Consider the following 22,103-nt stretch of genomic DNA (forward strand, 5'->3'; position numbering starts at 1 on the left):
AAAATGCAACCATTGTCTCATTACAAACGTATGAAATCATTAGACTACGATAGCTTATTGAGTTAACGTTGTTCAACAAAGACGGATCCACGTGGGTTCGAAATGGTTTACCCGAGCCAGTCAATAAAAAAATGCATTGTATATATAAGATAACTTTTCTATATTTTTATACATATATTAATTTTAAACCCTCTCATGTAAAAGAAAAAAGTTATAGCATAGTGATAAGTCTCCTTAAAGTTAACTTTCACGTTTGGAGTTGAGCATTTCATTTTTTTAGTTTTCTTTTCATTTGGTTTCAGTTCCTAATTTTCAAGTGCATTTTGAACCAAAAAAAATAATAATCAAGATATCATTCCTAAAGGCTAAATCACTTTTCACTTTTCAAATCCTTACTTTCTGAATCCTCTGAGTGAAAATTTTAAACCCGTCATTATGTCCAATTCATGTTATTTAATCCATTTATTTGTATGTATAATATTTTTTTCGATGAAAGACATCCTAACAACTATGTAGCTACGCCACTGACAATTGCATCTTAACAACATGACCAAATGAAAGGTAGAAAACCCCGGTATAGATTGGGCGCTAATAGCTCCTATACACCCTAAAGAAGTTATAGAGAATACGAAACAATAGAATTTAGATAATAACTATTTAAACTAATATCACAATACAGGATACAATAGGTAACAATCATCCAAACAAGCTAAGTTTATAAAATCACTTCTTTCTTTTTAGAAATAAGTAAATTTCTTAAGAAATGTGGACGTTGCTTCACACCATCTTCAATTTGTTCCTGGCCCCTCCCCTGCTGCTTTGCTTCTTTTTTGACATTTGTTAACTACTCTTAATTAAGGTTGCAAATTGTATAGTATGAAAACGAGCTGGGTTAATTAATATCAGTTTTACATTAATTAATGCATCTCCTACAATTGGAAGCCACCGAAAGGGATACACTTTATGATGATTCATGGCATGGACCATTTTAATTCAACTTAGGCTCTCCACGCCTCTTAAAAAATAATACTATTAATATTAGTATTTTGTCATAATTAATAGACATTTTTGGTCTTATAGTTTGAAAAAAAATATTCGAAGAAGAGGTAATTAACATTAAGAATATAAAATATGAAAACAATTTTTTTTAGATATTCTAAAAAGTCGAAAATGCCTTTTTATTTTTAATACGGAAAAGGGCCTAAAATACCCTCGAAGTATTGGAAATGGTACAAAATTACCCTTCATTCACCTATTGGCTTCAAAATACCCTTTTCACCCATCTATTGGCTCTAAAATACCCTTATCATCCACCTTGGGGTTCAAAATTGACCACTTATTTAACGATTTCAAATTTAAACCATTTAAATATTTTTTTTAAATACTTGGCGCTCAACTATTGGATTTAATTTAATTTATTAACATCATTTTTAAACCAATCCACTACCCACCTATTACTAATTAAACCCCACCCAATCAATACCGCAATTCTAAATCAAAATCACCCTAAACACTATTAAAACCCGATGAAGTTACAGATTTCTTAAAATAACATTCAAAATTATTCGAGCCCAAATTGAAACCCCAATTAAATTAAGGTTGAGCCGCTTATTTAGGAGGACACTTTCAATATGATTCTCTTTCAACTTTGAATTCAAATTTTATGATTAAAGGTAAAGAAGTAGTACATTTCGAATTAATTCATGCACTTTTTCTAATATAATTTTATAAGTATTTATTATTTATTTTAAATATTAAAACTTTAATATATTATTTCAAAAATAAGTTATATATTAAGTAACATCATATAATTAAAACGAATGAATAATTAAGATGAACATAGTTAGACTTTTAAGTTTATCGGTAAATTATAATTAGACACTTGAATTATAATATGTTTTGATTGAGGACTTGAATGTATGATAATCTACTTCTATAGACATTTTCGCCTCAAAATTTTTAGAAACACTCATTGGCAGTAGAGTTTCTGTTGTTGTATTAGTAATGGGGCGGGTTTATTAATCGAGTGTGGTTTAATTAGTAATGGATGAGTAGTAGATTGATTTATAAAGTAAATTAATAAGTTAAATTATAACAAATAGTTGAGAGTCATGTATTAAAAAAATATTTAAATAGTTTAAATTTAAAATCGTTGAATAAGTGGTCAATTTTGAACCCAAAGGTGGATGACAAGGGTATTTGGAGCCAATAGGTGGATGAGAATGGTATTTTGGAGCCAGTAGGTGGATGGAGGGTAGTTTTGTACCATTTCTGATACTTTAAGGGTATTTTAGTCCCTTTTCCGTTTTTAATAATAGACATACTAAAGTGAAGGAAGGAGTAATAAACTAATCTTTTTATGTCATCGTTCAAGTCAAGATGGTGGAGTACAAATAATAAAACTCATAAACAGATCTCTAAACTTGTTGGATTTTTCCCTTCATATACCTCAACTATGTCATTTTCCTATTGAATCATTAAATCATCCATAATTTGTTCCTTTTAAAACACTGGTGGTTGATTTTGATCGGCTTTTCAATTGTAAATGCCTTCAATTATGTTCAGATTGTAATAATTTTGATTGAAGGAATAAAGACAAACTTTGTGTTGGTCTCATTTATTTTCTAACGTGTTCAAATGACTTGAAGTAAAACACAATTGTTTCTCGAACAATTTCATTATTTATTGGACTAATGAGTTCTGTAATAATAGATTTATCCTATATCAATATCCCTCACAAAATTTGGTTTCACATCAGCCAACGGTGTTCAAAAGGAACAAATTATGGGTGGTTCAATAATTCTATAGGAAAATAGCATATTTAATATATCTAAGGAAAAAACGCAACAAGTTTAGAGATATGTTTATGTATTTGGCCTAAATAATATAAATGCAATTTTTAATATATCCCCATATTACCGATTAAATTTTAATAGTATAAAAGTATATAATTTGAATTCTTTATTCAATTTAAAGTGATGAAGCAATTATTATGATAACAAAAACATTTTTTAGCGACACTAAATATATATATTTATAAAGAGTGCTTAAAAATTTTTATCGGCACAAAAACTGCTAATTGGAATTATAAATATATATTTAGTTACAATTAAGTTACTATCTTTAATTGATTATCGCTAATTATTCTTGATGTAATGTATTTTTACTATAAGCAAAGTTGTAGACTTGTAACAATAAACTCAAGAAGATCAATAGCCTCAAAAGTAGCTCATCCAGAAAGTTGAGGGAAAGTTCAGCCCACCCTAGTAACACTCATCAGGTTCCATGGATAAATGGATAAGACAAACTTAAACCCTATTAAAAATATACTAACGGTCTTCAAATTTCATTTTCCTCAATTTCTCAATTCATATTATAAGGGGCGGATTAATTAGGACGTCACTTTTTATACAAGATATAATATATATGGATTCTGATAAACACAAGACATAAAGTTGATTTAGTGATTTGGAGAGTGTGAAATTTACTTTGAGATTTCAAGTAAAAAATTCAAGGCACTATTTTTTTTACCGAAATTTGTAAGTGAAAATCTCAGACACTACATTTTTGTTTTTTGATATCTGTAAATAAAAATTCTAGGCTCTACATTTATTCTTCGAAGTTTCTAATTTGAAAATGTTAGATTCTACGTATTAGAGTAGACAAATGTTCCTAAATACAAATATATATCTATAGGAAGAATATTAGTATAAATTGACTTATTAATCTGAAATGTTCTCCCTTACTCACAAAACACCTCCACCTGTTACAATCTTTTCAAACTAGCTATTGTATATTTATATATATATATATTATATGTATTTAAGTATATACTAGCTACTATCCCACGGTTTCAACCTAAAAATGTGCAATTTGCTCATTAATATTCTTTAGGTCAACTATTCAATGGTCTTTTTTTTCATACTTATTTTATCAGGCCCCCAACATGCTCGTCACCCCTATTCAACAATACCAAATCTTCCCTTTTTATTTTATCGACTTTCTTAGCACTTTCTCTCAACTTTCCCTCATATATATAGAGAGACGTAATTCAATATAATTGTCAAACTCACAACACAAATAATTTCTCTTACAATATTCTTATCAATGGGATCCTCTAAGCCTATCATAACTATTTTCATCTTATTATTTTCACTCTTTGTTCTTTTCCCTAATCCTTCTTTAGCCAATTCAAGAATACTTGCTCTAGTTAAAGAAAAACCTCTTGTCCTAAAATACCATAAAGGGGCTCTATTAAAAGGAAACGTTACGATTAATCTTATATGGTACGGAAAATTCACTTCCGTACAACGTTCGATTATCGTCGATTTCATCCGATCTCTTAGCCCTAAGACCAAGAAAATTAAGTCACCACCTTCCGTTGCTTCGTGGTGGAGCACCACCGAAGCGTACAAAGGTGGTGCGTCGGTTATTTCCCTAGGAAAACAAATTTTCGATGAAAAATATTCTCTAGGAAAATATTTGAAAGACCATCAACTCGAATCTTTGGCTTCTAAGGCTACTCGGGTCAACTCCATTGCTGTCATATTGACGGCGACGGATGTGGGGGTCGACGACTTTTGCATGAACCGATGTGGCATGCACGGGTCGACCCGGTTGAAGAAAGCGGGTAAATTTGCTTATGCATGGGTGGGTAACTCGGCGAGTCAGTGTCCGGGTCAATGCGCGTGGCCGTTCCAAAAGCCGATTGTGGGACCACAGATTACGCCGTTAGTTGCACCTAACGGAGACGTGGGAGTTGACGGAATGATTATTAACTTGGCGACTGTTTTAGCGGGTACCGTTACGAACCCGTTTGATGGCGGGTATTTTCAAGGCCCAGGTAACGCGCCTTTAGAAGCTGTGTCTGCTTGCACCGGGATATTCGGGTCGGGTGCATTTCCTGGATATCCGGGTATGGTTTTGCTGGATAAAAAAACGGGTGGTAGCTATAATGCGCCGGGTATGAATGGGCGAAAGTATTTGCTTCCTGCTATGTGGGACCCAAAAACATCAAAGTGCAAGACACTCGTGTGAAATTACATATATTTGCCATAAAAGAAAAAGAAAAGTAAAGATATTGTAATATTTATTTGTTTATTCGATTTGGAAATCGTGTGTTTTACAATACTATACTAATATAAAATTATAAAATTTTATCAAATACATTTAAGAAAAAAAGAGAATTACAAGATAAATGGATATTATATATGTTTTTTCAAAATGAATAAATTGGAGATTGCTATTATTTAAATTCTTATACTTGAAATGTAAAATATAAAATCTGAAAAATATGTTATAATAAACTTTAATTACATTATTGTGTCTCGGTTCAGTTTCAACTTCTAAATACCTTAATATGGATCGAAAGGAATATGAATCGAAAAAATACCTTAATATGGATCGAAAGGAATATCAGTCAAAAAAATGAAAAATGTCTGAGCCCGGGTTCGAACCGGGGACCTCTAGTGTGTGAGACTAGCGTGATAACCGACTACACCACCCAGACTTCTGTCCTCAAATTGACAAATATTTATTCAAACTAAAAATCAATGATAATAAAAAAAAAAGAATGAAACATATGTTAAAACTTATTAAGAAAAAGATTATTCATATTCCAGTTTGCTTTGCTTTATATGAGTGGAGTCTATCGAAAATAACTCTTTTATATTCAGATTGTATGAATAAGGTTACATAAACACAAATCACATTATCATTAGATCACGCTTATAAAATTACACTAAGTATATTAGTATATATTAAATTTTTCTTAGTTAATTGGCCATTTAACTAAATTTACAATTGATATGTTCTATCTAGTACTAGTTAATCAAATCATATTACTCAAAAAGTACACCTATAATGCTTTATTATTTTCTAATTATTGAATAAATGCAAAATATTCATATGGTATTAATTCTAGCTGACCAACCAAATAATTATCTAAAATGACGTAAGAGTAAAGTTTGCATAAGTGAAAAAAATGTGCACAAGATATTGGTCTCCGCTTTAATTTACACACGAGTCTATTATATTACAGTTTTAGAATTCTTTCTTTTATTTTAATTAATTCTATAATCAGTCAAATCTCATCATATAATAATTTGGGACCGAGAGTACTGCTCAGGGAATCACACTTTTTTTTCTCATATATTGTTTAGATAACAAATAACAATTAACAGTTCTGTCACAATCATAAATAAGTTATGATCGACTAAATGAATCTTCACTAATCATTTTTTTCTATTTAATTTCATTTATATATTATTTAAATGATTGAAATCAAAACACTGTGATTTCTGAAACTTTTGTGTAGATTCTAATTATATACATATTATTTGTTTGAAAAAAATCAATCTTCGATTTATGATTAAAAATTGAAAGGTGGAAGTTCTTTATTAATTAAGAACAAAGCGTCTAAGTATGTGATTTTGGGCTTCGAAATCCCAAAAAGTTCATAAACAATGGGCCATAATGGGCATGTTCAGTGGACCATTGTCAAAGATCCGGAGATTGGGCCATTTCTACTTTTGCTCTTATTTTGTGTGATTTTTAATTTTTTGTTTCTCGATGTACTTAATGTTTTTGCAGGATATAAGTTTATATTTTTTTATAATAATAATATATCAGAGTTTATGGATCCACATTCTTAAAGAACTTATGTCCACCTAGGCGCAGATAATTTTGCTTAACAGTTTAGTCTACCGTATATCAAGTTCTAAATTTACTAATCCGCTGATCAACCTATAAAATATCGATTGATTCGATAACGAATTAACACTTATCGAACAGTCATTGAATTGTTTATTAGCCAATCTCTGACATTTTTTCTCCATGAACGTAACTTAAAAAAATGTCTTTTTTCATTATTTTGAATGGAATTAAATTATAAAATTCTTCTTTATTACAAAAATAAATAAATATGGATTAACAGTATTATAATAGTTAATAACGGAAAAGTAAGCTTTTAGACTTTAGGACTAACAGTATAGAATTATTTATGAAAAAATATTAAATGATGTAAATATATCTAAGTTAGAATTGTAAGTATGGTAACTCTTAATGAAATAATGGTTTATCCGATAAGAAAATTGAATAATCCACACCATACTAAGAAGCCATTAAATATAAAAAGTTTAATCATTTCATCAACTGTTTATTCGATAATCCAATACTAATGAACTAATAAAATAATTTTGCGATTGACTTATCGACTACGGTTTGATTTCAAACATCCCTTGCTAAGGGCAAATTATAAACAACTTAAAGATAAAACCATGAATTAAACACTAGGAATTAGCTTACGTGAATAGTCAATAATGGGCTTATGCTAGTTGAAATATTATTTTTAATTGATCCTTGGTAAGTTCGGTCTAGCACTATAAAATATCTATCGTACCATTTGTATCTACAGATCTATAAAAGAGAAAAGGACTTTTTGTAGCCTTTTTATCTCTGATTTTCTGTCGATCTTATAGTAAACTATCAAAATAGAAATTATGTTAATTTATTGTCTAAACTATCACCTTATTAATGAGAAGTCGAGAACTCAATTCACCTTATTCTAATCCCCTTTCCCTTTCCGTAAATTTTTCTAAGAGAAAACCTTAGAACTTTTACGTCAACTTTTTCTAGACCTTATACTTCTTAATTTGTTTAAATTATCGCCTCTATAACAGTTAACACAACACGACATGCACATATCTTTTTAAAAGAATAAAATAAAAATCTAGCACGTGAACAATAAAAAACTTGTATTTTCCTTTTCCATTCACATTTTCAATATTAACAAATTACAAACCACAATAGTTTTAGTGTAATTAGGTTCGACGCATGGACCCACGTATATATTTGAATATTTGATTTTTTATTTTGTGATTGATATTTAATATTTATATTGAGATTCAAATATTTAGTACACAAAATATATAAAGCACTAGGGTGAAGTTTGATATGAAATTTGATCAAATTTTAAAAATATAATCTTCAAGTATTTCAAATTTATTAAAAATTAGTGCACATCAATTTTTGGATTAAAGACTTTCATAATAACAATATCAAATATTCTTTAAATAAAATACATGTTCAAACATAATTTTAAACTTTAAAACGAAACGGGTGCTAACCTCTGCTCTTCTAGGTTTGATGTTACATTCTTAGCACTTTCTTTTGATTTTTTTTTTTAATTTCTTTTAACCTTTTTTAAAACGTGATGATTAAGTGCCTTTAATTTTTTTTTCTCTCTTATTGGAGGTTCTTAGCACCATCATTTTAGTTGGTGGGTCTTTTTGTATTTACATTATCTACCTAATTTGTAGTTTCCCTTTGTTTCTTTAATTTGATATTTTATGATCTCCATATGTTCATGTTACTTTTCGAACAATCGCAATCATAGGCGGCTAAAGGATAAAAAAACAGCATAAACAACTACTCTATTAAATTGGCATAATTTAAATTGACATGTGCACTTTAAGAAGAAAACGAAAAATTATACAACTTGTGATTATAATATAATAGTCGTATGGTTATAAAATTTTCTTACTAACTAAAAGTATAAAACAACAAAGGTAAAACTAATTATTTTACAAATTTAGAGATACGTTATTATTTAAAAAAAAAAAACCATTTAAAAAAACATGTCATAATTAAACTAAAAAAAAAAAACAGAAAGTATTAAGTGCATATGTTGATACTATTGATTTTAGGCGTATGCAAAAATTGAATGAAAAAATATATTATCAATTTATTACTATTGAATTAATAATTTTTAATGATTTTATTAAAAAAATTATCAGAATTAATTTAATTTCTATTTTTAATATTGAATTATTAGGTAAAGTGTGTTACAATAGATTTAAACAATTCAAACGGTATGAAAATGTTTTTGTTTCCTTATTTAGTTATAAAAGTCTCACGCCTCAATTTGTAATCGACTCATGATCAACATTCAATGATCTAACTTGACCGAGTAGGCCATTTTGATTTTTTCTTGCATCTTAAAAAGAATTGTATTGAACATATTGTATGTAACTCCAATACAATTTTTTTTTTTGAAAAAACCTTAAATATAATTTGATAAAAGTATGAAATAATTCTAAAACTTCTCAATCTATGTTTAATGTATTGATACATCCTTCATTTCAAATTAATTGAATTGTTAAGACATTTTTCAAATTAACTTAGTTGTTCGATTTTTAGGATTCCTTTTAGGGTATTTTTCAATTTTATCCTTTGTTAGTTAGTATTAAAATTAATGATTAATTAATATTTAGTTATTTTAATTATAAATTTGACAATAATTAATAAGGGTAAAAATAAAAAGTTATGTCCAATTTATGTCTTAATCTTCTTTTTTTAAAGGGTGTGAAACACCTCAACAATTCAATTAATTTGAAATGGAGGAGGAACAATTTATGTCAAAATAATAATAAAGTAATTCTTTAATAAGCAAATTTTAGAAATAGCAAACATAATAGATATAATAAGGCTTTATATTTATAGTTTCCGTAATTATCCTCCATAGATATAGGTTTGTTTACTATGGAGGCCCTGATTTGTATATTAGCGTGGTTTATCTTTCGCTTGCCCGTTTGAATATTTCGCTTGCGGATATACAAATAGTGTTAGCAAATATATTTTGTATTTATACATTTAAGAATTTGGCGAAATGATCTGGGAGACTCTTGTACTTGACTCTATTTGTAAGTTGGATCTTTCTACTTATCGATTTGTCAACTGAACCCCTAAACTCATCAGAACACAATATTTTAAATTCCTTTGATCAATGACCGAATTTATATGTCATTGATAATGCTAAATTAGAAATTTACGTGACAACAAACGTTTAACAGCGAATGAAAAAGTTATTTTACATTAAAATATTTAAATTAAAATAATAATTATCAAAAAAAATAATTAAAAACCCATCTTCCTCAACCATCCCTCTCCCACCCCACCCCCACCCCTTTCTCTCTTCTTCTTCTTCATGGAATTTCATCCGCCACATGACCACACTCCTCTTCATTCTCTCCTTCATCCACTTTCTTCTCAACCCATACTTCTTTTTCATTACAAATCAACCATTTAGTCTAAAAGTCTTTTAGATTTTAATTTTTTAGTGTATTGAGATTATTATTTGTTTTTTAGGCTTCAAAAAGAGATCTAAGGATTAACACAAAGAAAAATGGTGGATATGGAATAAATTAAACTCCATTGATAAGTTAGAGAAAGCTTGCAAAATAACAAATGGATCTTGTGAATTTGTGAAATGATTCAAAATTGTGATTGAGATTAGTTGGATTTGTGGTAGTGAACTTGTATTTGAATTTTCAAGTCAAATGGAGATAAATCGCATCTATTTGACATGAATTTAATGTTCAATTTGGAATAAAGATGAAAAACATACTTATTTGAATATATTTTTTTAAAAAAAATAATGCTTATGTAAAATTTCCAGAAATTACAAAAGTTGCTTAATTGATTTTTTTTAAATTTTTAACATGTAATTTCTTACATGTCATTAAAAATGACATGAAATTCCACGTGCAAGCAATTGTACTTCACACACCATAGTCACACAAAAAAGGGCTAAAAATATTAAGTTCAGATAAGTTTAGGAGTTCAATTGATAAATTGATAAGTAGGAGGGTCCAACTTACAAACGGAGTCAAGTACAGGGGTCTCTCAGTTTATATATTTCGTTTGCTAATATACAACTAAAATAATTTAGTATAAATTTTTTCATAAATCATATTAAGATATTTATCAGTCATATTAGTCATTTCCATTTATTAGTTATTCCAATTATTAGTTAGCCACGTCACTATATTTAGTTAGAATTGGCTAGAAGTTTGTTAGTGTATTAGATGCAACTTTCATGAATTAGTTAGATTGCTTATTTTTAATTTTTCTGTTTAGTTCTATAAATAGATTAGAGAACAAGCTGTAAAGTTCAAGTTGATCAATGCAATACACATTCTTTTCTCTTTATCAGTCTTCACGTGTTTCTTCTCCAATGGAGCAGTATTCACCATTGTAGGTGAATGCTTAATTGCTTCAATTCTTCAAATTGACATGGTATCAGAGCCAGGTTGCTCTCATTAGATTTTTTTCTCAACTCAATTCTTCAATCGGTTCATCGATTTCTCTATTTTTTCTCTTTTGTGTTCATCACGAATCTGCAACTGAAGTGGTTTTTGCAGTTACACTGAGAATCCTCTGTATCTGCAATCAATCATTCCACATCTCTATTTCATTAATCTGATTCATCATGGTGAAAGTCATAGATCCCAGCACCAGCTTGATAGGAAGCACTGGAATCGATGTGAGTAGTCATCTCTACATTCATCCATCTGATAGCCCTATCATTCTCCTTGTTCACTCTGTACTCGAAGATATAGGTTATAGATCATGGAGAGGAGGGGTGATTAGATCTCTTTCTGTGAAGAACAAGTTAGTCTTTTTTATAGGGAAATGCAGGAGACCAGCCCTCAATACACCCCAATATCGCCAATGGGAAAGATGTGATAATATGGTCACTTCATGGATTCTCAATTCCCTAGGCAAAAATATTGCAGATAATGTAGAATATGTCTGTGACTCTTTGAAATTGTGAAAAGAGTTAGAAGATCGTTATGATTAAACAAATGGGCTAAACTATTTCAGATCCAAAAAGAAATAAATGATCTGAGTCAGGGTGCTTTGGATATCACTATATACTACACTAGGATGAAGAAATATGGAAAGATCTAAGTAATTTGAATGTCAAAGACCAGTGTAGTTGTGTGTGTAATTGTGAAAGAAAGGATAATATGCACAAGGCAGAACAAGACAGAATACTTATCCAATTTCTTATGGGATTGAATGAAGTATATACTGTAATCATAGGCAATATGTTGATGATGAATCCTCTACCATCTATGGCTCAAGCTTTTGCTCTCTTAGTTCAGGAGGAAAAACAAAGAGAGATCAAACTTAACAATCAAATATTTCTGGAGGCAAGCTCAATGAATTCTACTGTGCATGCCAGTTCTTCAGGCTCATCAGGTGGAAGGCAACAATTCAGAACAAATTACTCTGCTTTTACTAGTCATAATAGAAGGCCAAGACCAATGTGTGATTTTTGCAAGACGTTGGGGCATACCAAAGATAAGTGTTACAAACTGCATGGCTACCCACAAAGCAACACTAATGGACCAGTTTCAAATAGTTATGGTAACCAGAACAACAGATACAACACTGCACAGAACCAGAGGTTCAATTCAAATCACATGTCTGTAAAACAAAAGGAATAATTGCAAATTCATATGGTGTTGATGATTAGTTTACTACAGAAAGCAATGTTGGATCCTCACAATACCCAAATTTGGTCTCACTGAGGATTAATATGAACAACTTATGGGTTTACTTCAGCAGTTTCAAGTGAATGATACAAGAAAAACAAATGAAGAACAGATGTCAAATTGAGCAGCCTTTGCAGGTAGTGCAACACATTTTGCAGGTATGAGCTTGTAACTCCTCCATTGAATTTGACAATCTTTCATGTGGATGTTTTAAGACAAAAACTGATTTATGGATACTAGATTCAGTGGCTACACATCACATGAACTCTAACAAAAGTCATCTCTCCAATATCGCTATTTTACCTTACCCTTTACTAGTAGACCTACCAAATAGATATAAAGTCAAAGTTATAGAAGTTGGAAGTGTGAAACTTGCTCCTGTGATCATATTGCACAAAGTTCTTTTCATTCCATCCTTCAAATATAATCTAATTTCCATCAAATCTTTAGTAGCCCACCTCAAATGCATTGCTATTCTCTCTGATTCATCTTGTATGCTGCAGGGCCTTTCCATGAAGAGGCCTGTGGAGATTGGTAGAGCGCACGATGGACGCTACTTTCTATGCTCAACATGTTTACAAAAGAAGTCTTTAGCAACTAATCAGTCTGTCTCTTCTTTAGCAATTAATCAGTCTCTCTTTTTCTAGCAATGCAATAGGTTATCAATATAAAAACCTTTCCCATTCATGTTCATGTACTCATTTACCATTCATTACTTAATGTATTTCTTTTCCAACTGTAATGAATACCATTAACTTCTATCAAATCCTAGCTCCTTCAGAAAATTGATTGGGAAGCTTAATTTTCTCACTAATACAGGTTGGATATTGCCTATGGAGTCCAACATCTTAGCCAATTTATGCAGCATCCTAGAGAACCACACATGCAGGCTCAGGTATCTTAAAAAGGATCCAACACTGGGCTTACTTATGACATCTACTGATGATTACAAGGTGCAAGTTTTTTGTGATTTTGACTGGGCTACATGTCCTGATTCGAGGAAGTCAGTCAGTGGATATATTGTGCTATTAGACTTTAGTTCTATTAGTTGAAAATCCAAGAAGCAAGAAACCATTTCACTTTCTTCAGCTGAAGCAGAATACAGGTCCCTACAAAAGGTAGTTGGAGAGTTGACTTGGTTGGATCGACGTTTAATGAATTCACCATTCCTAGAAATGGCCTTTTCCCAGTTTATTGTGATAGCCAATCTGCTCTGCATATTGCTCGAAATCCAGTTTTTCACGAACATACAAAGCATATTAATGTCGATTGTCATTTTGTACGAACCAAGCTTCACGAAGGCCTCATTTCTTTATATCACATTGGACGGGTGACCAGCTCGCTGACATGCTCACTAAGGCCCTTACTGGAATTAAACATACCATTCTACTGGACAAGTTGGTTGTTTTGATATCAACTCTAACTTGAGAGGGGGTATTAAGATATTTATCAGTCATATTAGTCATTTTCATTTATTAGTTATTCCAATTGTTAGTTAGTCCACGTCACTATAGTTAGTTAGAATTGGTTAGAAGTTTGTTAGTGTGTTAACTATAACTTTCATGAATTAGTTAGATTGCTTATTTTTCATTTTTCTGTTTAATTATATAAATAAATTAGATCACAAGCTGTAAAGTTCAAGTTGATCAATGCACACATTCTTTTCTCTCTATCAGTCTTTACATGTTTCTTCTCCAATGAGCAGTATTCATCATTGTAGGTGAATGCTTAATTGCTTCAATTTTTCAAATTGACAAATCATATACATAAAACTAGAATAAGCTATACAAATTATAGAATTATACAATCAAATATCAAATTATACAAAATTCTGACTACATATTAAGCAAATAGAAAGATTTAAAAAACTATAACTGCAAATCACAATATTACAAAACAATGGCCAACATTCAATATAATTTAAATATTTGCTATTCTCCATGATTTTTCCATTTTTTTTTTGGGGCAAAATCTATTACAAACGTGGAAATCATAATTCAATTGGCACTTGCCTATAAAGTCTTTAGCAAGAAAATGATAGACACATTAAATACAATATCCGCTCATAATTATCATGGATCTTCAAACTTAGTTTTTTTTTTAAAAATAAAATAAAATAAAAATCTCAGCCGATGCCTAGTACTTCCTTTGTTCGAATTTATTTATCAAATATTAATCTAACACATCAAAAAATAATAATTAGTATGTTAAATTTATCATTTTATTCTCATTAATTAATAAGACTCCAACATATTTATTCACTATATTTTCTTAAATATATTGAAGCAATATAAATAAATTGAGGGTATAATACAAAGAAAAAAATATATTTTCTTCATTTGTCTGAAAAGACAAAAAGAATATGAAATCAAATTAGAAAATATTTAACCAGTAAAAATAAACAATAAGAGTGACAGAAACTTAATCACACCAAAAGCTCAAGTCCTACATTGTGTTAAAAAAACATTTCTGTACAAAAATAATTTCATGCCAAAAATTCAAATCCAAAAATCAACTCATCGTTAAAAAATAAAAAAAATATTTACCGTTACCTCAGAACTACCACAACCCTTTTAATTGATAAGTTTTTCCTGCCATTAACTAGGAAATTACAAGTGGACGGATAGCAGCTTGTAAAAGTTTTAAAGACGATTTTTTTTCCCCACATATCTCTTTCTTTGTAGTTTATTTAGCACATAAATGTGGTTCTATTCATTTGCGATTCCTAAGGCTTTTCTATGTTCAATTTATGTGATTTATTCTTTTTAATTAATAAAAAAATAATATATTTTTATGAATTTTATAATATTTATTTTACAAGTAATTAATTTATTATGACACAAATATCTATAATTTACTTATTTTTTTGTTTTTACTTATTTCTTATTTCTAAAATAGATTTTCATTTTTACTTATCATTTTATGAGTTATGACATATCAAGAAAAGACAATATTTTTTTTTCATGTTTTACCTCAACATTAAATACTTATTTTCAAATTATTTTTCAATACATCATTTAATAGGGAATAATTTAGTAAAATACCAATATAATTAATTATTTTTTTAATGTATATGTTAAATCAAACTACGGCAAGTAAAAGGAACGCAAAAAATATTTAAGATCAAACATTTAAAAAAAAAACTTTTTTAAATTCCATGTCAAACCACAAAAATATCTAATTTTCACTCCATGACAAAAGGCTTTGCTTATATTGACTTGTGTAGGAGGCTTTTGTAACACCTTAACAAATGATACAATTCTCATTAGGGTAGCTCCCCAACTCCCAACCCCACCTCACACACCTACTTATTTGTAATAATCACCTGGGTTCAGCCAAGTTTTATAAATTTCGTTCAATTGTATGAAAAATTTCATTAAATATGTATAAATATTTAATTTAAAATTTACTTTCTTTTATTGTTTAAACTTATCTTTATTAGTTTCAAATTTATAAAATTGAAATCCTAATTCGCGTTTGCTTTTATGCAAAGTTTGGAAACGAGTTCAATACAGTTTTTAAATTTGACCATTATTTAATAATGGAGAAGATAAGCTATCTCATTAGAAAGAGGACCAACAAATAGTTGGTAAAGTTGCCAAATATAATGGATATTATACATTACTATTACTTTACTATTAATAATAAAGGAAGATATAATATAATATAAAGAAAGAAAATGAGGTTGGTGAATTGAAGACTATAGATCCTTTTGTTGTTGTTAGTCAAGAGATACATAAGTTGGTGAAGTTGATGAAGACATTGTGACATCAACAATTTACCAAAATATAATTATGTACAAGAATATAATAGTGACATCGCTAGAAAAATATTTTTTTTTCTTTCAAAAAATAAAGAGAGGTTCAACGTATAAGGTTGGTCAAAATTTTCGACTTCCTATGTCACTTTGGACATTAACATCTTTAGCATAAAACTTTAAAGATCATTATGGCAAAGCAAATAAATTAATTCACTCAATAATAGTCTCTCTATATATAGTGTATGTACACATAAAGTGGAGCATAATGGTGAAAACTAAAAAATAAAAAGAGGTTTTGGGTATCCTATCCACGAGATGAAAGAATAAGGTTAAAAAGAAGAGGAAATAGAGTTGGTAAATCATTAAATTACCAACTTTGATTACAATTTTTTTCGTAAACAAAGATAATATATTACTCCCTCCATTTCATATCAAATTGAATTATTGAGATATTTTTTATTTTTCAAATGAATTTAATTATTTAATTTTGAAGACTATTTTTAGAATATTTTTTTAATTTTATCCTTCATTAATTAATATTAGAATTAGTTATTTATTAATATTTAATTATTTTAATATAAATTTGATAATAATTAATAAGTATTAAAAATGGAAAGTTAAACCTAATTTATATCTTAATTTTCTTTTTCTAAATGACGTAAAATACGTCAACAATTCAATTAATATTAATATGAAATGGGAATAGTAGTTGGATTTAACTTAATAGGCGTTACTAGATATAAAATGAATAGGCATTGCTAGCTTTGTTCATATTAAATTATCAACTTTAATTACATATAACTAAGTTTCAAATTTTAAATGCATATTAATATTACGTGATTTAGTGCTTATTCACCTAATAAACTCACAAGTGGCTCTTATGTTTTTTTTTTAAAAAAAAAAAGTAAATTAAATCATAAGCTGGCATTCACATATTGATTACTCCTCTAATCCTCTAAGTTAAACATATATGTTAAGGGCCCACAACCCCCACCCCTTTTAAATTCGAAGGGTGGGACACACACTAATACATAATATACAAATTATAAACAAAAGGTAAAGCAAGAAGTATAATATAGTTCATCCGATATTTATTTGATTAAATACAAATACACACTCTCACGAACACTCACTATCTTTTCTTTTAATTTTTGCGTAGCTTAATTCGAAGCAAAGTTAATATAATTTATATAAAAAGTACGTAAGTCACAATTTTAATATTATAAAAATCATTTTTATCTTCAAATAGTAGTAACTAAAACACATTATAGGCAAGAAAAAACATGAATATTTCAATTTCTTTAGCTTTTTCACCTTTTTTCGTTTTTGGCTTTGGTCAAAATTAATTGATAATTTCAAGTGTTCAGAAAGATTCTCAATTATTATAAACTATTGTTATTCATCTCGTATTCATAAAAAACTTGAAATAAAATTTTGAAAAATTTAGTAAGAAATTACAAAGTTTAAAGAGTATTTCCAGAACCAGAAAATTAAAACAAGCAGAGAAAATGAGTAATCAGAAACATATTAGAAACAATATAGTATAAAATATTTTTCTCAAAGAAAGAAAATTGAAGTCCACTATGCACAATGTTCCATAAAGATTTTATTTCCTCAAGTACTCGAGGTGAATGAAATATATCCTCTCAAGAGCAATCTTACTCAATGGTGTATCGGTAGCTAAAACCAAGATACCATAAAACCACTCAATGACACTAACGTATACCTAGAATACCTAAAAGTCGCAAATTTTCGTAAACATCACAAACTCTTCAAAAAAAATCACAATTCTTCATTTTTCATTCACACATTTTAAAACTCAATCATAACTTTTCATAAAGATTACAATTTTAAATTCTTAATATTAGCATTGAATTCCATACGTACACCATATCTATTTTTAGTACATTGATCGAACAAATATTCAATCCACTGGAAACTTTTTAAATCATGTTTTATAAGAAAGTATTGAAAGAAAGAAAATACTTATTCTAAATGATGGTATTTCACTTTGTTAAGTTTAATTACTATATTTATTATAAATAAAAATTAGATTTTTAAGTAGGTGTACATAGACTTTGTAGCAGTCCAAATTGAGTAACATATATTTTTCCTAAAATACCCTTTACCTAACTATTGTCCACTTGTACCATTTTCTCCAACCACTTCCCCATACACAAAAACCTCCTTATAAAACCCCATTCCATTTGCCTCCTCTTCTTCAGGTACCCATCTCTCTCCATAACACAAGGTGCCCAAACAAGAAAATTACACTTCATAAATACTCACATTTTGTGTTCTTTTTCACAAAATAGCAATGGCTCTTTCAACTAATACCACTACCAACTCTCTTCTTTCCAACAAATCTTTGGTTCAAAACCAACCCCTTTTGTCTTCTCCTTCAAAGAATGCATTTTTCTCCAACAAATCAACCAAAACGGTAAGATTTGTTCAACCTATCTCAGCGGTTCATTCGTCTGATTCAAACAAAAACCCCATTGTTTCCGATAAGCCCACCAAGTCTTCTCCACCGGCGGCCACTGCCACCACGGCTCCGGCTCCGGCTGTGACCAAAACTGAATGGGCGGTGGATAGCTGGAAGTCTAAGAAGGCGCTTCAGCTACCGGAATACCCAGATCAAGAGGAGCTTAGATCTGTTCTTAAGACGATCGATGAGTTCCCTCCTATCGTCTTTGCTGGTGAGGCTAGAAGCCTTGAAGAACGACTTGGTGAGGCTGCTATGGGGAGGGCGTTTTTGTTACAAGGAGGAGATTGTGCCGAGAGTTTCAAGGAATTCAATGCTAATAATATTAGGGATACTTTCAGAATCCTTCTTCAAATGGGTGCTGTTCTTATGTTTGGTGGTCAGATGCCTGTGATCAAGGTTAAATCTTTTTTTCTCTTCTACTTTTTTTTTTTTTGGCTTTTCTGTCTCTCTCTCTGTGTTTTAATTTCATACCCTATTTATATATTAGATTCTTGCTTGTTTGTTGTTCCTGTAAGCTTTTAACTTTATATGTACTTTTTAGACCTTAAATTAAGTGGGATTTTGGTAACATGAATATATATGGTAAGGTACCTTTTACAATTGTAGTATCTAATTTAAAATCCTGCTGGAAATGAATCTAACTTGATTCCTGACATCGACTGTTTTATCGTTTACTTATTTGTAGATTTTTCCATGTTTTTAAGTGATTTATGTTTTTAAGTATATGCTTGTATTAAGCAAGATTCTTCCCCTTGGGTATAGGTTGGAAGAATGGCTGGGCAATTTGCAAAGCCGAGATCAGATTCATTTGAGGAGAAGGATGGTGTAAAGCTGCCGAGTTACAGGGGAGACAATGTGAATGGAGATGCATTTGATGTCAAGTCCAGGACTCCTGACCCTCAGAGGCTGATCAGGGCCTATTGCCAATCTGCAGCTACTTTGAATCTGTTGAGGGCTTTTGCTACTGGAGGATATGCTGCCATGCAGAGGATCAATCAGTGGAACTTGGATTTCACAGAGCATAGTGAGCAGGGTGATAGGTATGCTCCACTGAATTTTTCCTATCACTTACAAATACATCACTAATGTGAAGAAGTATATTTTGTGACATATTTAGTAGATTCTAAAGAGCTTAGTACCATATTGGCTATAAAAGGTGCTCTTTTGTGCATGCTATTCAGGACTAGCTAACAAGTGATCTCCATTTGGTTAGTTTTGTGGGCTAATAATGCAACTTTTGACATGGTAGGTACCGTGAACTAGCTAGTAGAGTGGATGAGGCCCTTGGTTTCATGACTGCAGCTGGACTTACAATGGACCATCCTATTATGAAAACCACTGAGTTCTGGACATCTCATGAGTGCTTACTTTTGCCCTATGAACAGTCACTTACACGTCGGGATTCAACTTCTGGCCTTTACTATGATTGCTCTGCTCATTTCCTTTGGGTTGGAGAGAGAACCAGGCAGTTGGATGGTGCCCATGTTGAGTTCTTGAGAGGAATTGCCAACCCTCTCGGTATTAAGGTGACTGCAGTGCTGTACTTTAAATCTTCTGTAATTTCTCTTTTTTCTTTCTTTGAATGTTGAATTTGGGGGCTTACAAGACTTTGTGTTGCAGGTGAGTGACAAGATGGACCCAAGTGCATTGGTCAAGCTCATTGAGATTTTGAACCCACAAAACAAAGCTGGAAGGATTACAATAATTACCAGAATGGGAGCAGAAAACATGAGGGTTAAGCTTCCTCATCTTATCAGGGCAGTCCGAAGAGCAGGACAAATTGTGACTTGGGTATCTGATCCTATGCACGGAAATACCATCAAAGCTCCATGCGGTCTAAAAACTCGACCTTTTGATTCCATCAGGGTAAGTACTCGCGCCAGGTTCAGAAATACCTTATTTATCATATCCTTATGTCAGTTTTCTTAGTTCAACATGATAAGCATAATTAAAGAGGCGACTCTTATTGGACAACCCTTAAATTCGTAAAATAGTTCTTAAAGTAAATTGCATTGTTCTTCTGTACTGATCAATCATTGCACCCAATTAAGTGGTGCACTCTCATAAATCATTGAAAGGGTCACTCAGAAAATCAAAGTATAAGTTCTAGTATGATAACATTCATTGCACTGGGGGTTGCTCAATGGGTCCACTCCCTTGAACTACTCTCATCATTTGATAAGCTAATGATATGGATCTTCCAACCATATATGGTGACACAGTAGGTAGTTAATAGAATGCAAGACTAGGACTAAAAACTAACAACAAAAAACAAAAACTGTGTAATCCCACATGTGGGGTCTAGACTAAAAACTAGTAGTCCTTTAATAAGGTTTTCTCATTGTGATACAAAATGGACCAGTTGACCATCAATGATGAGAACATGGGTAGCTGTTAGGAAGAAGTGTTGTTACTTCTTGGCAAGATCATGATTAAGAAAATGAGCATAGTGGGTTGGTGGAGCTTGGAAAGTTTTTCTTCAGTGATACAGTCAACAGAATATATATATTTTCTATACTGATGGTGGATTTAGAAAATGTATGCAACTACTTTAGTAGGTTTGGTTGTTGTGTGTCCCTTTCGATGAGTTTGATTATCGGGCCCCTATTTTTTTTTTAAATGAAAATCTTTTCCATTGCTACATCCCCCAAAAAATAGATTGGAAGTTTGAGATCCTATGTTACAGTTGCGAAAACAGTACATTATAAAACAAAGCACATATCTCACATGACTCTTTCTTGCAACAGGCTGAGGTAAGAGCATTCTTTGATGTTCATGATCAAGAAGGAAGCCACCCAGGAGGAGTTCATCTTGAGATGACAGGCCAAAACGTCACAGAGTGCATCGGTGGATCACGAACTGTGACCTTTGATGATCTGAGCTCACGTTACCACACTCACTGTGATCCTAGGCTCAATGCATCTCAATCCCTTGAGCTCTCATTCATTATCGCAGAACGTTTGAGGAAAAGGAGGCTCGGATCGCAAAGCACATTAGGGCAATAGATATTTGGAAGTGTTCAAGTACTGCCTTTTTTTATTTACTTCTTCACTTATATTATGAATGTTTGTATTAAAAAAAAATTGTATTTTCTTAAATCCTATTTGGAGGATATATGTTATGTTTGCCCTACGTGCATACTGAAATTGTTTTAATGTAATGAGAGTTTGGTGAGACTAAGCAATAAAGCAAGGAAGTTACTCTATATATGTCTACTAAATTTATTCTTGGCCTTTATTTTCATTTGACAGGTGTGTGTATACCATCTACTTGATATTTCTTTAGTACTTATATATTTCTATTGAAATTTTTCTATTTTTTGTTGGTGGGTTTGGTTGTTGGCATAGGTATAGATCAAACGAGAATATGCCTTGCAATTATACCTTGGATTTGGCCACCTACCACTCAATTAAACATATTTTATATTGAGATATAGTGGTAGTAATCTATTTTATATTCCTTATCTGTTTTCCAACTATGCAAGTCAAGATTCTAGATCGGAAATTAAATTGAA

The 22,103-nt window shown here is 30.6% G+C and overlaps 2 protein-coding genes and 1 non-coding gene across 3 annotated transcripts; 2 read left to right on the forward strand and 1 right to left on the reverse strand.

Annotated features, from left to right (window-relative positions):
- Positions 1-3,909: 3,909 nt before the first annotated feature.
- On the forward strand, positions 3,910-5,198 carry LOC107017088 (protein EXORDIUM-like 2). The gene has a single exon (XM_015217366.2). The coding sequence runs from the start codon at positions 4,108-4,110 to the stop codon at positions 5,035-5,037; it is 930 nt and encodes a 309-aa protein (XP_015072852.1). The 5' UTR covers positions 3,910-4,107; the 3' UTR covers positions 5,038-5,198.
- Positions 5,199-5,435: 237 nt separating this feature from the next.
- On the reverse strand, positions 5,436-5,509 carry TRNAV-CAC. The gene has a single exon. It is a non-coding gene; the product is annotated as a tRNA-Val (tRNA).
- Positions 5,510-18,310: 12,801 nt separating this feature from the next.
- On the forward strand, positions 18,311-21,796 carry LOC107017083 (phospho-2-dehydro-3-deoxyheptonate aldolase 2, chloroplastic). Its single transcript, XM_015217361.2, has 5 exons — positions 18,311-18,985; positions 19,352-19,629; positions 19,839-20,115; positions 20,210-20,455; positions 21,337-21,796. The coding sequence occupies exons 1-5, from the start codon at positions 18,419-18,421 to the stop codon at positions 21,592-21,594; spliced, it is 1,626 nt and encodes a 541-aa protein (XP_015072847.1). The 5' UTR covers positions 18,311-18,418; the 3' UTR covers positions 21,595-21,796.
- Positions 21,797-22,103: the final 307 nt, after the last annotated feature.

The sequence above is a fragment of the Solanum pennellii genome, chromosome 4, assembly GCF_001406875.1.
Source record: "Solanum pennellii chromosome 4, SPENNV200".
In the NCBI taxonomy this organism is placed as follows: Eukaryota; Viridiplantae; Streptophyta; class Magnoliopsida; order Solanales; family Solanaceae; genus Solanum; species Solanum pennellii.

What these genes read in the sequence shown, in the direction of transcription:
- LOC107017083 (XM_015217361.2), top strand. Translation starts at nt 18,419, where the DNA reads ATGGCTCTTTCAACTAATACCACTACCAACTCTCTTCTTTCCAACAAA. An exon ending in GTCAGATGCCTGTGATCAAG is followed by an intron (nt 18,986 to 19,351) that starts GTTAAATCTTTT and finishes CCTTGGGTATAG; the next exon opens with GTTGGAAGAATGGCTGGGCA. An exon ending in GACCTTTTGATTCCATCAGG is followed by an intron (nt 20,456 to 21,336) that starts GTAAGTACTCGC and finishes TTCTTGCAACAG; the next exon opens with GCTGAGGTAAGAGCATTCTT.
- LOC107017088 (XM_015217366.2), top strand. Translation starts at nt 4,108, where the DNA reads ATGGGATCCTCTAAGCCTATCATAACTATTTTCATCTTATTATTTTCA.